The following is a 17962-nucleotide window of genomic DNA, read 5'->3' on the forward strand; positions in this document are numbered from 1 at the left end:
CCCACGAATGGTGCTGAGGTGCTACATTTATGGAATGGAAATGGCTGTTGTGTTTCCCCCAGTATAAGCTCAGAGCTTACAATACTGAATGGTGTCCATCCAGTCGGGCTATGACTTCCGTGGACTTTAATACTCACAAGTGTGTGTCTTTCCTGGTCTTAAAGGGCGACCAATAGAGAGACGAATGTGCCATTCAAGGCTGCAGAAAGCAAGGCTGCCAAGAGAAGAGGAAGAATACATTAGCCAGCAATATCTCAACAGAGCCATCATTTTATTTATTTTACATTTTGTTCACTGCATTTCAGAAATGGTGTGATTTATGCAAGAAGGTGGGCTCCTTGGAAGGAGGAGGGACGTTGGAGCCCTAAAACAGACAAAAAAAATGTGCCCCAGGAGAAAAATAATTTTTGCTTTTATGTAGGATACTTGTATAATTTTCATCCACAGTGCAGACCATAAAAAAGAGATACATTTATCAAGATAGTGCTATAGTTAAGTGCCTTGTTGAGTCAGGAGAAGCAAATCTGCGGTTCAGTGAATGTCAGCTTTTTGCTTCAGCACTGCTCATGGTGTCTGAAAGCAAATGTTTCTCTAGAGTTATGGGTTTGTTTCCCTTCTTCTGAAATTGCCAGTGATGGAAGCAATCACTATCAAGCATGGATGACCCGATGAAATGAAGGCAGAAATATAATCTTAAGAGGTAAAGATTATTTACATCAAAGATTGCTGATCGTCGCCTTGGCAGGCAGGTTAATTCCCAAATGGTGCTTAAAAGTAGGGGTACATTTTACTGAACCCAGTGAGACTTGTTTCTGAGTAGGCATGCTTAGGATTCTACTTCTGTAACCACCAGGAGACCTTTTTCTCTCCAAGGCTAACTTCCCTGTCAGTTGAAGTATGACTTATTGTGGGTTGTCTTCGGAATGGGAAGCAGAATAGGATGCCATCTTGTCCTTTGCCTCAGGCGGCAAAATGACTTTGGCGTGCCTTTTGGACCTTAGATTGTCTCACAGAACTCAGGAACAGAGGATTTGTGACATGTATAGTAGGTAATCTAGGAGCTGCTGAGCTATGGAGATGAGGCAGCTTTCAAAAGCATTATATGGACATCAGGTAGGTCTTTATTGGTCTTTTGTCTTACCTGATGACTGCTGTGCATGCTGTCCCAACTTCTTGCAGTAGTGAATAGACAGTGACCTAGAACGGTGGCCTAGCTGAGCCACTGGTCTGATCCAGCAATACTTCTTTTAGTTTTTATGTTATATTGTGGTACCAGACAGTCTTCTTTATGGATATGATGCGATTAAAATTGGACAGCAAAGTTTTCTAGAATGCAACATGACCAGTTGGTTGGTTCATGTGGATCTTTCCTGCCATTATAGGCATTATATATCAGTTATATGTAAGGATTCATATATTATCAGTATGTGTTTAGAAAACCAAAAGTGTAAATGAAGGTAAGTAGGTAGGTAGGCAGGCAGGTAAACAGAAGGAGAGACAGACAGGTATTTCTCTTGGACATAATAATTTTCTTGACCTTCTGACTAAGCCTTTATTGTTTTAAAAAAAATAATTTTGTTTCAATTCATATGTATCAGTTTATTGATATATACAGTATCTATAGGCATATATAGATATACCTTATTTTAGCATTAGTTATTTTATTGCTTTTTTGTTTAATTTGTTTCATTCATTTTATTGAAATTTGCTTTTATTATTTTTCATAGATGATTTTCAGGGATTCTTTGGGAAGAAGAGTTGTATGGGAGGGAGAGAGAAAGAGAGAATGAGGCAAAATATGCATGTTTTGTATGTAAGAGATTTTGGACTAAATCCAAAAGATTAGCTACTTACATTTATCTACCTAACTTCTGATGAAAATTCTGATTCCCTTTATGTCAAATTAGGTGCTCAAAAGCAGGTGCTGTATTTGCATCCATGCTGGTTTTCAGATATAGAGAGAATGAGAGAGAAGGGGGGGGAAGGTGTGTGTGTGCTTGTGTATACATACTGTACATACATACATACACTGTTAAATTTCTTTTTAATTAGGCAATGCTCTCTGTGAATTATATTTGCTAATATATTAGCAAAAAAAAAAGGATGGAAATTCATTCTGAAGGAGGCTTTCTCCACCTGAAACAATGAAAGAATGGAAATAAATATAGTTCTGAATCCTTGGGAGTGGCACAAAGATTATCTTTGATTTTTTCTTTCAGAGCAAATCATTATTCTTGTGTGGTTTCACAGAAGAGCAATGCCATTTGTTTGTGATTTCTAATTATACAACAGAAAAAGACTTTCCCACACTGTGATTAATTCAGAAATTAAAAGCAGAAATCCATCTAATTTGTGTACCATATTTAGCTCCCTGGAATTACAATAAGACAATAAGTAATCTTGTTAGCTCTTTTCCTATACTGCCAATATATTTTGTATGATCATCATTTTATGGCATCCACCACATACCATTGATCAAAGTAGGAGCAACCCTCTCATGGCAACCAATAACAAATTGTATTGACAGGCCTTTGCTGAAAATAATTACTTAAGAGGTACTACAATATATTGTTCAAACACTGAGAAAAAAACTAATCATTCCTTTTGGTTAAAGTAAATAGATTTCACCCAGGTGTGTTGTTAAACAGTGGTGGAGTAGTTAAATACAAACAGTACTATGGATTTATTAATATTCTGTCAGTTGGCAGCAAATGCATATAAATTCTGCAGCTGGGGGAGTTTGTCTATTAGGTGTGGCAAAGTATAGTCCAGGTTACAGCTTTATGGAAGATGCCTGCTCACTGGGAAACATTAAACTTTGGTTCCCTAACTACATGAAGCAACGCTGATACAAAATACTAAGCCACAATAGAGTGTGCAGAGTTTTCACTTACCATGGTGTGCAAGCCCAGCCCAATAAAGAAATAGTGCTTTATTTTGCCCACAAAGGCCCAATATGACATTATGTTTGGTCATTGATTTATGAATCGGGGCTTAATTAAATTATGATTTGTTATTAAATTTAATCCCAGAATTCCAATTTATTCTTTGTTCTTGTGCTCCACCTATTCCCTCTGGGTACCGGTGGAAGACATTGAGAAAATAAGTGAGGCATTATCTAAGCAAGCAGTGATTATTCTGCTGTCTGTAACAATGACTTCAGCTGCCCTTGGCTTGTTCAACAAACCATGGTTAAAATAAAAACTGGCTTAAATTATGTGCAAATGCAAACTTGGCAAAACACAGAATATGGTTTTTCCTCACCGAGAAACATCCAAAAAAAAAAAAGATCAATCTGGTGTCTGTTAAATAAACTGCTAAAATACTGAACAGCATTTCATAAAATTTGGCAAAAAATACTTTTGGGGTCTAAAAGAAAATAGATCAGATTCTGCAGGAGAAACCTATCCTGGTTTCTATCTTCCCTAATCTGGTGCTATCCAAACATGTTGGATCACAAGTTTACATCTGAAGGTGGCAAGTTAGAGAAAACTGGTAGATTGTATAATATCTTTGATGTCAATATGTTTCTAGCAAGTTGCACAAAGAATACGTGGAAAGAGCATGAGGGCTCTGACTTGGGGTGGAATAAGTGATTGATGGTTCTTGTATTCCCAATATTGCAATGACGTGTCTGCTTACAATTCATTTTGTGTGTTCTTTGTTCACTGTATAAAGCACCATAGGAAGCAGGACAGCCTTTAAAAGTGCTAGTCTTTATGGGTTTAGAAAGCATTGTTGGATGGTACGCCAAGCTCTCATATCTTCTGAGGTGAGAGAACAGAACCCTATTGGGTTCAGTCTTATTATCTGATCCTCAAGGCATTTTTACTACTAGAAAGTGAAAGGGGACAGGCTGTAGTAGAGAATACTGGGAAACAAGGCAATATTTTCTGTTAAAGATAAACCCAAGTTTAGAGGGGTTGGGAAATGATTTGGAAGATGGTCTTTGAACCTCGAGCCACCAAAGCGTCTGCTAGCTGTTCATGAAAAAACCCAATCTTTTCCAGGCTTCTAATGTTGCTGCTGCTTCAAGAGTCTGCTCTAACTTTGATGAGTGGATTCCTGAAAGCAGGGTTGTCTTTTTTCAGGCTTACGCTATGTAGAACCTTGAAAAAGGTCAAGCTCCTTCAAGAAAGAGTAGGGAGGTACCTCAATCACAGCACTTCTTCAGAATTGTTACAAACTGTTTCCAAAATATGGCAGCCCTTCCAGTTATGAGGGAAAACCAAAGAAATTTCATGGACATTTCCTTTATTTCTTGAAGGACCAAAAATATGGACAGAAGCTCAGCTACTCCTTTGCTTGTAGCAACAGCAGTATAATTGAATATGTGCTGACCTAGATAATTGCAACAAATTATCTCAAAATGAAGAGTTTCTTTTTTTCAAAAATGTCATGAGATTTCAGTACTTTTTATACATTTCTTCTTAGATATTCTAATTTTTCAAAACCTATATATGGCTTATGCAGTGGCAACTACTGAAATGCAATTTATATTGTTTTCTGAAAGCACAACTGCATTCACTTCTTCACTGGCAATAGCTTTCCATGTTCCAGCTGCCAGAGTGTCAACAGAGATGGGGTCAAAAAGGTAAAGAAAGCAGCCACAGCTATGCAATTAAAGTCCCACCTTTGCTTATGTGCATCACAATGTAAGAGCGAAGTCCCACCCTTCCATGCACATGGAAAAGGACAGGGCTTTTATCATATTGCTGGGGCTGCCATCTTGACCTTTTGATCCTGCCCCTGCAGATACCCCTGACAGCTACAGTTTTAGACAATGACCAGTGAAAACATGTTGAAATGCCAATATGGATGTTCTCACTGTGCTTCTGTTGTTAAGTAAGACATGAAGGTTCATCAATTATCCATGGATATAAACATGTTAATGATATTCATGATTTCTTCCTTTACCGTAGATATTAAAACGGATTATGTAAATAGCTGTTTTGGGGCATCGATTGGCCTTAGCTTTCCATTTCAAGAAACTTTGGAGATAAATGCCAAGGTGAACTTCAATAAATGTGCCATAGAAGGAGGCATGGCTGAAGGTATGAAATAGTCTTTCTCAACTGTAAGTTTAAAATTGTTTTGCTTCCATAAGGGGAATCAGGCACTAAAAATCATTCTTGATGGAGCAAAATAGACACAGTCTCCTGCATTCTCTTGTTGCCAATCCTCATTCCATCTGATGAAAGAAAATTTGTTTTAGAAATTAAGGTTTATTTTAAAGGAGAAGAAAATGTTGGAGAAATGTTTATGAGGAGCACATGGCAGCTTGGTCATGAAATGACTAAGGGGTATATAGGAATATCTTCAGAGCTCTGAATGTCATAAGAATCATTCTACATTATACTAGTTTCTTGCCTTTAATTTATTTCATTCATAAAGATGGAAGGCCACTTAAAGGGGAAGGAAAAATAATGGGAGAAGGGATTTATTATGAATTCACAAGAAGGAGGACAATTCTATGGTGCAGTCATATATATATTCTTCAAATAAGAAAGGAAGAAGAAAATAGGAAGTTGAAAAGAGCCCCAAATAATCATTAGCACACACGATAGACCTACCTCCTTCCTTGGCCACTTCCAAGGTACCCTCCTTCCTCCCACTAAATTTTTCCCCCAGAAATTATTGTATTCCCTCTGAAAGAGGCAGTAAAAATAATATTTTATGGCAAGTAAACAATATCATATATGCTAGAGACAGAATTCATTTTGACATTATTTCATACATTGTGTAAACCATAGGGTTCTCATAAACAGGCTTTATTGAAAAATTGCAGTTGTTTTGTAAGGCAAAGCCAAACAAGCCACATTATAGTTTGGTGTGAGCTTATGAATTAGTGATATAAAGCCTAGAATAACCTTCCCCAGCCTATTGCCATCCAGTTGTGTTGGGTGTCAATATCTTGACAACTGAAGCACACCACATCTGTAGAACACCAGGTTGAGAAAGGTTGCATGATAAACTCTGAGATCAGTCTGTCACTATCAACCAAACCACATAACAGGTCTTATTTATTCATCTGAATTGTAATTCATTGCACCACAACATTTCATGGCTGACAGCAAGCCAATTAATTGTACTTAATTGATGTGCAATTGTACTTTATTGATCTTGGTAGTTTCATAGCAGCAAATGATATAAGATATCTTATGATATAAAGATATTGATAATAAATGCATAACTAAAAATGTTCTTTTTCAATGTTTATGTCTCCCAATTTTCTTTTTAAAAATTCCAAAACAACAAAAAGAAAAGCTTGAATTGTGTGGTGATTGGTACAGAGATTTCTGAAAGGTTTTGCAATCTCTAGTGACAAATGCTATGCATATTATTATGATTATCCTCATCTTCCTCAGTAGATAGATAGCACTAACATTTTTTTTGTTATCTATTCCAAATTCTTGTAAGACATGTCCTCCTTTAAGTTACTTCAATTAGTGAATGTCTGTAGAATTAGGGAATTCATAGAAATGAACTCTAAAATATTCAACTGATCAATTTTCCAGATCCCAATGACAAAAAATCAGTAATAGAAGATATTATTCCCCGGGTTGAAGGTGGAGATGCCTCATCCATTGCCAGGATCATGGAAAATAAGAGCTCCATAGCATACCGTTACTGGGGGAGGTCATTAAAACTTAATCCCACCGTTATTGATTTTGAGGTAAGCCTTTGCTTTCAGGTGTAGAAATGCTGCATTTCTAAAGGATTGAAAGTGTACTGGAGCAGATCGTTTTATATTTTGATAGTGATTCCATCTTAGAACAGGCTTAAATGTAATGGGCCATAGATATGCTGACCTTCTCCCTGCTTCACAATGATAGAAATGCTTTTTTGAAGAAGAAGAAGAAGAAGAAGAAGGAGGAGGAGGAGGAGCAGCAGCAGCAGCAGCAGCAGCAGCAGCAGCAGCAGCAGCAGCAGCGGCAGCAGGATTTCAAAATAAGAGAGAACTAGATTGTCAAAAGAAAGGTGGAACAGGAACACTCATTTTTATGACATTGAAGATTCTTTTTTTTTTCCAACAAGGAAAAATGAGTTGTATTTTCAACATAGGTACTGGTATGATTAATCCTGCTGCTAAGTATTTACAATCCTACAGTTTAGATATCCTGTCTTAGTTGAGAAATAGTTAAAGAGGTGGAAACAGTCAATTGCCTTTGTATATCCTTTTTTTTAAAGCTTTATTAATTTTCAAGATACAATTAAAACACAAAATACAGAATATAGAACAGATAGAATGCAAGTCTAAAAAAGAAACAAGAACAATTAAAACAGTGCAGGAATAGACAGAAAAACATAGAAGACATGACCTTCTCCAACACAGTTATAAAAGTACATAAAAGTTAATCTCTTACTATTAATTAAACATTTAGTAACATTATTTGTCTAAAATCAAACCATTTAATCATGAAATCCAAAATCAAAACTTCATTTTTTTGCATTACAAGCAAGTAGTCCAAAAGCGGCTTCCAAATAGAAACAAATCCAGTTACAGTATTTTCTCTTAGCAGTGCTGTCAGTTTAGCCATTTGCACCAGTTCCATTAGCTTTTCCACACAGGTTTTTCTGGCTTTCTTCTGCACAGGTTTTGTACCTAGCAGCATGCTTAGATCTCCAAGAACTGTAACAGGACTCCAGTTTTGCCCAAAAGGAGAGGGCTCAGTTCATTTGGTTACAGAGTGATGCAGCTAAGACTTCCCTAAGCTAACCATATGAAAGGGGTATTTTGTTGGGTTGCCACAGTATGTCCCCAGCTATGGCTGCAAGTATGACATCAGTTCGTTCATATGGTCTTGAAACAAAAGACAAAACAATCCTAGAATTCTCAGACTAGCATCCAACTGATATCTGGACGACATCACTCCTCCCCCACTTCCCTTTGATAGTAGGTCACTGGAAATGGAAGACTGAGAAGGAATAAAGCAGATTAATTCTGTAATGCATGATACAATTAGGTATGGAGGCAGGAATATGTTCACAAAGTAAAACACTCTTGAGTTGATTCAGGAATTTGATCATTATTTTGCATATTACTCATGTGATGGTGTAAAATGTGTCAGGCTGTACTGGATGAATGAGGCATGTAATACCTCTCGATATTGAATTGGCCAACTCTCCACTGCCATCATTTTCCTCCCCATGTTCAGATATACCATCACTCAAGAGAGAATAAGGATACTAGGATTCCAGGACACCACCTGAAGTACAGTAAACAGTAGACTATACTGTGTAGAATCCTTGCAACTTTGCTGATGTCTGGAACTCATAATGTAATCAGTCTTGAGTTGACTGAATTAACAGACACAGAGGATGTGATGGGATACTATGAGCTATCCCCTCATACCTTTTCCATTGCTATCAGGTTCTTTGCCTCTGCCTGAAACCAAGCACGATTCTCTTTAGTGAGATTTATTAACAAGAAAGGGATGGGGTTACAGGAATTCTGGCAACTGAACTGTTTCCCATCAACAATCCATCTATCCACCACGTATATTAGAGTGGAGTCTTCATCATTTTCTTTTTTTACTACCTTTCCATGAAGCAGTGAACTGGGTGGTGTCTTCACTGTTTGTAAAGAAGACTGCAGATAACAAGGGAGCTTTACAAAACTATCTCCTGAATCCAGTTCCAGTCTGGGAACTGACCACTATAATAACTTTAAACCATTCCAAAAAATGCATTCTTCTTTTTAAAATCAGAGTGAGGTTCACTTCCAGTTTTAATCCCAAAAATAACTATGGCCCAGCTGTCAAAGCTGAAAAGAAACTTATTTGAATAAACTTGCTTGCAGTAATAGAATTGGAAGTAATAAGTCAACCTTATTATTCACATTCTTGAAGTTGGTGGACCTGGCTGGACATCTGCTTTAATATCAGCATAGTTTTCAACCAAATAAGTTGGTTGCCAGCTGCCAATTTTGGCTTTGCTGGGCTTCTGAAGTTATCATTTCTCAGTGTTACCTTTTCTGATGGCACAGTTGTATGCTGGACATTTTCTATTGTGGAATGCCATTTGTGGAAAACAATTATGATACACCTGTACGATTAAATGGCTGCAGATACCATATCCAAAAAATTAAACCTGTCAGGCAAAAGTCCCTGGAACGATGTTGTTATGCATCTGTTCAGGGGGCAGACTGGGTTCTTACTTTGTACATTTGGAAGATGACACCATTTAACAATATCTGAAATGGCATATCTTGCTCTTAAGCAATGTTGTTTCTTCCCCTGGAGTTTACCTAAAGTAACACCTTAAGCTACCATTCATTTTAGCTTGAATATAAAGTATTCGGAGTTTATGCTGCTGAATATATCCTGCTGTCCCCTCTAGCTTTTTTCCCTAGAGTTTTCTTTTTAGGGCATGAATAGCAATGTGTGTGCTGCAGCAGAGAGATATTCCTGTCCTTCACATTCACTGTTAGAGAGAAAGATATTCCATTTATTTAGACATTTATATGGCTGCCTACTTTATACAAGATAATCCTGGGCAGCTCACAATAATAAGGGGAGGGAAGGGAAGGGAAGGGAAGGGGGGAAGGGAAGTTCTGGAGATCTTCTAATTGCCAGCTTCTTGTGGAAAACCTTTATGCAATTAACTTTTCTGGGTGACTGTATAGTTCAGCTTCCCAATTCTGGCATGTTCAGATGTTTTGGAATTACAAAACCTTTGCTGCCTGGGAATTCTGGAGTTGTAATCCCAGCACATCTAGAAGGTGCTGATTTGGGTATGGCTGGTAGAGGCCAATGCTCATCTTTCCCCGTTTCCTTTGTTTAACTGAAGCAAGATCAGCTTTCCAATCCTGGGTGGACAAATTTCCATGAATTCTGAATGAAATTGCTTGCCTGTCATCTAGTTTATAACCTTTAAAAGACTGCTTCAGGAGCATTCCAAGTGCTAATGGTTTTGGAGTAGATTCAGGCATCCAATAATTACTTATGTCCACTTGAATGTCCTCTTAATTTGACATATGGTTGTTTGCTAAAGTGTCTTGTGTAAATATTGTTTCAAAACATCATTTTTTCAAGGCCATGGAGGATCTCTTATGCAGCAATCCCTCTCATCTACTTGAATTACAGGAAGCAAAACCTCTGCAAACAGACGGCCCTGTACATATGTCAGCATTCCTGACAGCTCTGTACACTATTTGTACTTCTGTCACTTGCTCACTCTTTCCACACTAAGGCTTCTGTAAGTTGGGCTGCAAAACTCCATGCCACCACTAAAGAGAAGCAAAGACTTAGAGGTTCCTGTATGTCACCATCTGGTGGTCAGCAGGAGTTTTGCAACCCAGATGTGCTAGGTAGCCCCATTCCACAAGAGTCTCAGAGCCCACCTCCTTTGCAGCCCAACAATGCTCATTTTGATCTCAGCCAATGATTGACTGAACTTGCAAACTGTCACTCTGTGAAAATATTTATCCAGCATATAGCTGCTGTGTAAAAGGCAAATTCCATGTTGGGTAACAGTTAGAAAGTCTTGGCAGATGGCAGGACTTGGCCAGCCATGTCTAGGCTCAGAAGCTCAGTAGAGTCAGGCTTAGTTAACAGTTTGAATGGGGGACCAGCAGAGAATTCATGGACTATCGTCTAGGTTGAGAAACTGAAGAACAAAAAACAAAACCTCAGATGGTAATGACAAATTGTCTGTATTCAGTTGTAAGCTTGGATGAAAGGAGATCTTTAATCATTTGGAAAAGGATCAATGCATTTGTTTCTTTGTTTATTCAGGGTATATCTTGCTTCTCCATTTGCATGGAATATTCAAGGTGGCTTACAGCAGCAAAAAGAGTGCAAAATGCAAAAATACAAAATTTTAAAAGTATAAAATTAAAACTGCTGAAAGGGTATTGCCTATTATACAAATCAATTGGGGAAGCCAATTACTCTTGGCATACTGCATATAGTTCTGTTCATTGCATTTCCAACAAGATATTGTAAAACTGAAAAAAAAAAAAAAACCTACAGAAAAAGACAACCAGACCAATAAAGGGAACTAGAACATCTCCTTAGGGCAGATAGTGGCAAGGTTTATGCTTTTAGCTCAAGAAAAGTGGCAGGCCAAGAAGGGAGTATAATAAGCATTTTTAAAATAATGCAGTGTGTGGAGAAAGTGGCTTGTGAGATATTTCCCTCCCACTGTCATCAGACGAGTTGGGGAAAGTTCTCCCACTGAAGATGCTAAGTGGGGAGAGATTCAGATAGACAAGAGGCAAGACTTCCAACACAGGGATTATGGAAATTGTTCCCATAGACATGAATGGCTGTGCATTATAGATGTTCACTGTGTATAAGATTAGCAATAACTATTAGCCAAGGTGGCTCCAATGTTGCCTTCAGACATCATTGGAAGACACACATGACCAGCAGAGACCTATTGCCTTCATCTTGAACTTCTGGGTTTTCCAAAGTCATTTGGGTGGCTACAGCAGAAACAGAGTCTGACCTAACATACAACGTTTTTGTATAATGATTAGATAAATGGCTATATTTAATATTTTTAGTGCAGGGGAAATCCATATTGCATATTATATTGCAACGATCTTGGTTTTCTTTGACTTGGTTTTTGCTTTGATTTGCAATGTGTACTTTCATTTGTTGGGATAACTCACCTTACCTATTTGCCCTGTAAGCAGAAAAAACAGCAAATAGTTTGAGCAATCTCTCACTTAAATCTAACAGCCTCAGAAATTAGATCATCTGAACTCTTTCAACACTAGCTTTTTACATACTTATACCCTGGCATCAATTCTACTCTCCCAGAAATAAGTCAGCAATCTTAGCCAAGTTGGTGTCAGAAGTCACCAGACTGGGGAAGGCTACAGAAAGACAGTGATTCATTCCTTCTTTTCAAAAGCTGCATTGGATACTACACTGGTACAGAGACTTGATACTCTACGTACTCCCAGGAAGTGCCTTCACTTGGGAAGTCAGACTGGGTACACGTGAGCAGCTTTTTAATGAACTTATGGCTACCCTCAGGGAGAAATATAGGGGCTAAAAGACCTCATGGCATGTTGCTTGTTGCCTCTTCTCCCACACATGACTAGAAGCATTGTACAAATCACAGCAAAATCACTGCAGTCACTGTGACTTAAAAGTCAGAGTAAAATGTCAGTTTTTAAAGTCACCACAAGGTATTTATTAATTGTTATTAATGCTGCCACCTGTGTCCTGCCCATATCTTCCAAGTCAGCAAACAGCTTTCCAGAGAAGTTAGCTGAAATCTCCAACAAGATTTTGAGATCCTTTTTTCAGAACATCTCCTTTATAGGATGATATCCTTTATAGGATATCATCATTTCCTTTAAGAGTACAAGATCCAGGATAGGAAGTGTAAGTAAACCTATTTGAGGATTAGCAGAGTAGTCTACAGTATCATCAGAGCCTAAAATCAGCAAACAGCCCTTCTTTATCCCTGTTTCTAAATATACAGAGATAACAATAGGCTTTTTAAAAAGGACATTGACAATGCTACCCTACCAAAGTTCTTGTTTACACTTTTGTTCCCCAAATGAATTACTATAGCATTAATCCCAGTTGTTTCCATAACAGTCCAACACATAGTAAGAGAAGTCCAGGTACCTGACTTATTGTAGACATTACCCACATTTTTTTACATCTTGTTCTGTATTTAACCCAATTGTTTTCAATTATAAGACCCATTTGCTCAATGTCAAGGTGTCTTTGGCTCCTGCACTGCATTGTTTTCTCCATTCTCTATAAGAAGCCCACACATGAGTTTTTATGCAGCTTCTCAGGATTTCTTTTCTGAAGTCCATATAGCAGTTTATAAGAAGAAGGGGAAAACTGAGAGTAAATCCTTGATAAATCAGGTGTGGCCATTCATACCTTGGATAATCTATCAAGATGTTTGTCAAAAGAAGTATTTCTCCATTCCAGTCATCCTGTACCTGCATCACTTAAATTTATTGGTTTACAAATCCCATCTTCCCAAGACAGCCTGGAACTTGTCTGGGCATTATATCTCAACTTTCCCAAGGCTGAGGTAACACCAAAACAACAGGAATATAAAAATAGTCTCTTAACAACCTTCCTTTTTCTGTTCTTCCTCAGCTGCAGCCCATACATGAATTATTGTCTAGAACAAACCTTGCTAATATTGAGACCAAGAGGAAGAACTTGAAAAGGGCTACATATCAGTATTTAATGGAATTCAATACCTGCCGCTGCGGTCCATGTAAGAACAACGGTGAACCAATATTGCTGGGGTCTACCTGTGTTTGTGAGTGCAAGCAGGGCTTCCAAGGCCCAGACTGTGGAGAGACAAAAAGGAGAGGTAAGACCTCTGAGGAAACATTGATTGTTAAATGATACCTCCTGAGATCTCTATGTCTTAAATAACACCTACCTTTAACACCTCTGATCACCTTATATGCCAGGCTGCCAAAGAAGCCTTACTCAGGAATCAGACTTGTAGTTCAGGCTGTTATAGTAAATACAAGGGGTTAACTAAAGACATTGTGGAGGTGCAGTGGCATAAATCATATCAGAGACTGCAAGGGCAGAGCCAACGAAAGCCCCCAATAAATATTAATGGGAATGTCCAAGACTTGCAGCTTAACCCTGTGCAGATTTAAGTGTAGTTAAATTGATTTATTTCAGTGGATCTGGGTACACTTAACTCAGTATGGGATTGTGTCAGGTCTGGTCAGTCACTTCATTCTCAAGTTCTCCAGATAATTCTTTGATATAGATGTGGAATCTCTCCCTCTCCCTCTCACACACACACACACACTGTACCAGCAAAGACCAGTTATATAGATATATAGCAGAAGCTGATGCTCCCCTATTGTCAATTATTTGCTTGCCTACAATTCTGTCAGTCCATGAAAAGAGGTGGGGGAGATATTATTCTCTTGCTGCCAGGGGTGTAATGCATACATTTAGGGTGGTTGTGCAAAAAGCAGCATGCATTTTGGAACTTTCAGTACAGTCCTTACACTCAGCTAAAGTATACATTAGCTGGGTTGCAAAGAACAAAGTTAAATTGCATATGTCTATCTATATATATATATAGAGAGAGAGCACAAAAACAAAAGGGGGTATAGCTAGTGTGGCATATTGCTTAAGGCATCGGACTAAAAGCAGGAATATCCAGGCTCTAGTCCAGCTGCAGACAACGAGCTTCACTCAGTCTCAGCCCAGCCTGCCTCCCAGGTTTTTTGTTGTGAGGAAAAATTAGAATAGGGAATACCTGAAAAGTGGCATGTGAACCAAATAAATAATCAACAGGAAAAAGGCTCCACAGAAAAAAATGTAGCAGATAGTACTTGAGAACACCTGCCCCATTAAAATGCTGGGTTACATAACAAGGTTTTTTGTAACTTCTAAGGCAGTGTTTCTCAACCTCAGTAACTTGAAGATGTGTGGACTTCAACTCCCAGAATTCCCCCAGGTAGCATGCTGGATGGGGGAATTATGGGAGTTGAAGTCCACACATCTTCAAGTTACTGAGGTTGAGAAACACTGCTCTGAAGGAAAAGAGTGCTGCTGCTGCCTTTGAGCTGGTTTTGGATGACGTTGAAGCAGCCCTAATGAATTTGTCACTCTAATCAGTATAGGCAGAGATGAAGAGGAGTGTCTTACAAAGAAATCTTAAAGCAGCTTATCTTTCTCCACCCATTGCAGTTTAAAGCTGAAACTCCAAAGAACGTTAAGGGGTCTTTTTTTTTTGGAGCTGAAAGACAAGATAGAAATATTTTATGCATTTTGATGACTGTGAATATTACAGGCAACACATGGCTCACACTAAGTGCAACATTTCCAGGTCTATCTTCTGGCCTCTTCACTGTAACATTCAACACAATGAAATGGAAAGGGAGTTATATTGTTAGTATGCTTTGAATTTCCTCCCATGCACTTTGCAGACTGTCCCTTGCATGGGAAGGGAAGCAATGAATATACTTGTCATTAAGCAAGATAAGGCTGTCCTGACTTCTGCCTTTGATGGAATATTTGTGTGTGTGTGTGTGTGTGTGATGCTTCAACTTTTAGAAGCAGGATTCTGCTCATTTTCCCACTGATAGAGACCTCATATCCTGCTAATGAATTCCTAATGGAAGAAAATAGGCTACTGGATTAGGAGAAACCTTGGACTGGTCCAACAGAACTCTTCCTAAGCACTTATTACAGGCAGTCCTTGCTTAACAACCATTTGTTTAGTGACAGTTCAGGTTTATGACAGTGCTGAAAGAAACAACTTATAACTGGTCCCCACACTAACAACTATTGCAGCATCTCCACGGTCACGTGATCACAATTTGGGTGCTTGGCAACAGGTTTGCATTTATGACTGTCACAGTGTCACATGGTCATGTGATTGCCATTTTTGACTTTCCTGGCTGGCTTCTGGCAAGCAAAATCAATGGGGAACCAAATGATTCACTTAACGACCACAAAAAGGTTGTAAAATTGGGTTGGATTCGCTTAATGACCACTTTGCTTAGAAACCAAAATGCTGGTCTCAATTGTGGTCATTAAGCGAGGAGTACCTGTATACCAAAAGACTCTTGGTCTTGATTATCATATCATAGTATTAGTTCCTTTTTGGAACAAGTTCCTTTTAGATCAAGGATTGTCCAGATTTTCAGAACTTAGTAAGTGGCAGCTTCAGCAATTCCAGAAATACACAAGTATACAGCAGTGCAATGCAGCAAGTATATAGCAACGCAATATAATGTTGCTGGTGTTCTTACCTATATAATAATTGCCAGTAGTGTCCAGCCTCATCCATAAACAGGGATAGATTTGATTTCTTTGCTTTATTCTAAATCTTGAGCAGATCTGTAACTAGCTTTATCTGAAATAATGATGTATTGTGTTACAGGCTATCCAGTCCATGGTAGCTGGAGTTGCTGGACTCCATGGGCAGCTTGTCAAGCTGGATCTAGAAGCCGCACAAGACAGTGTGCAAACCCAGCTCCTGAAAATGGTGGAACAGCATGTCCAGGCAGGAATATCCAGACAGAGACATGTTAATAGTTGCTGTGAGTGAATTAATGGGTTGTGCTGCCAGGCAGGAAAATGTTGGGACTTCTGATGCAAATGGAGTCAAAACAAATGGGCCATAAATGCTTCCTTACATTTAGGACAGTGGAAACTCCTAGTAACAAGAATATAAAGAAAAAGAAATGGAAAGGGCTATTAGCAAAGGGCTTAGTTGCATAAGAATGGTAACTATAGTAATTATTTTTGTTGAATGCAGAAGTCCATCATAAGTAAGATATTTTTGCTTGGCAAAAAAATTTAAAGGAAAAGAACTTGCAATATTGCTGGTCCTATAATATTACTTACTGACATATTAGGACTATACAGAGAATTCCTCTTCATGTGGATACCTAGTGTATGATGCAAAACAGAACATGCTTCCTTCCCAGAATTTCTAATTTACTACCGTGGCAACAAAAATATTTTTTCTGCCTACTGGAGAAATTCGTTCCCAAAGTAATTATGAAACAATTGGGTCCAAAATTATGAAGATTCTTCTTCTCACCATCATGTAAGGATATTTTTCTGAAGCTACAAGTCTTGAGAGCTGATAATTTACAATACAGCCTTTTTTCTTCAGATAAACAAATTTCTAAACCAAAACAGTCCTCTTGGTGCAACTAAGATGATAAATTACCTCTGGATATAAATCATCTATATATTCTGTCACTTAGGTAGCCTCAGCTTTTTAAACAACAGCAATAGTAATAATACTTTGGTTTAATGCTTTTGAAACTCTAGGAGTCATAAAAACCACATCCATGCATCAGAATTCAAAGCAACTGTCAAATCAAAGCACGCCTATTAATTCACAGATCCAGCTCTGAAATATTGGGGGAAGCAAGGCATTTCTTTAACCATAAAAAATCTATCCAAACTGTTAGAAACCAAATTAAATAAAAGCATTTTGGAAAACCATGTGAACTGACTGCCTTTTACTTGGAACATCCAATAAAACAGAAGATACTCTAATTAATCTGTTTAATGGTGCAATGGCAGATAGAATAAGGATAACAACAGTCCTGGGTACAATTTATGTCTGGAATGCCTCATAGTGATTTCTGTAGGGTAAACAACTTGTGATCTTTGTGAGTATGGCCTATAGGCTGGAAAAGAACCTATTAGTAATGTGTTATATACCTCTAAATGAAGGTATTTAAGATTTCTAAATGAACCTCTTGCACAATTCATACTTTCCTTTTAGATTTCCCACTCTACAAAAATCTTTATCCAGTGGAAGGGAAAACTTCAAAGGGAGGTTTTACAGAGGGACAGCTAGCTATCAGCATCTGACCTGAAAGTGATCCTTCTGAGCATGATCTAGAAGAGTGCTTCTCAACCTCAGCAACTTTAAGACATGTGGACTTCAACTCCCAGAAATCCTCAGCCACACACATCTTGAAGTTGCTGAAGTTCAGAAACACTGATCTAGAATGTCATTTCCTGCTGGGAGGATGGGTTTGTCAATTTCTCTTAAGAGATGAACTTCACGGTGGTCAGAAATGGTGCTTCTTGGGGTTCTAGCAAGTTATTTCAGATTAAGGCCAGACAAGTATCTGCCTATTAGCTGTTTCCATCACTGTTTGGTTCCTCTTCTAATGCAGAGACAAAAGAACTTGCGTTCGAAGGACGGCAATAGGCAGAGTAGGGCTGGTTGATCAATTCAAGTGTTGAACAAAATTAATCTAAGCATTTATTGACAGGCAAGTATGGTGATGAATGGGATCCAGTTTGAATTAGAACAGCCTCAAAGGTTGCTTAGAGAGTGTTCTGAAATGGGATATACCATTTTGTATGGCAGTGGTTCTAATTTCAAGCCCCACTAGCTACCATTCATGTTTCATATCAGCTCTGCTATAGATCATTCCATGAAGCTCCAAAGTCTGAAACTCAATATAACAACAGGATATAATGCAGCACACTAAGCACCATGCATACCTACA

The 17962-nt window shown here is 38.2% G+C and overlaps 1 protein-coding gene across 2 annotated transcripts in view; it reads left to right on the top strand.

Moving 5' to 3' along the window:
* The window catches only part of C8A (complement C8 alpha chain), a 33317-nt gene extending 16380 nt beyond the window's left edge, over positions 1-16937 (top strand). Inside the window, exons 8-11 of one of the 2 annotated variants that reach the window (XM_063298019.1) lie at positions 4923-5054; positions 6519-6676; positions 13086-13308; positions 15859-16937. In XM_063298019.1, the coding sequence (XP_063154089.1) occupies positions 4923-5054; positions 6519-6676; positions 13086-13308; positions 15859-16010 (665 nt within the window). In that variant the 3' untranslated portion in view covers positions 16011-16937. Of the gene's footprint in view, positions 1-4917; positions 5055-6518; positions 6677-13085; positions 13309-15858 lie in introns of both variants that reach the window. The other variant, XM_063298020.1, reaches the window with a different exon arrangement.
* The last annotated feature ends 1025 nt before the right edge of the window (positions 16938-17962 follow it).

This window comes from Candoia aspera, chromosome 3 (assembly GCF_035149785.1).
Source record: "Candoia aspera isolate rCanAsp1 chromosome 3, rCanAsp1.hap2, whole genome shotgun sequence".
NCBI classification, from domain to species: domain Eukaryota; kingdom Metazoa; phylum Chordata; class Lepidosauria; order Squamata; family Boidae; genus Candoia; species Candoia aspera.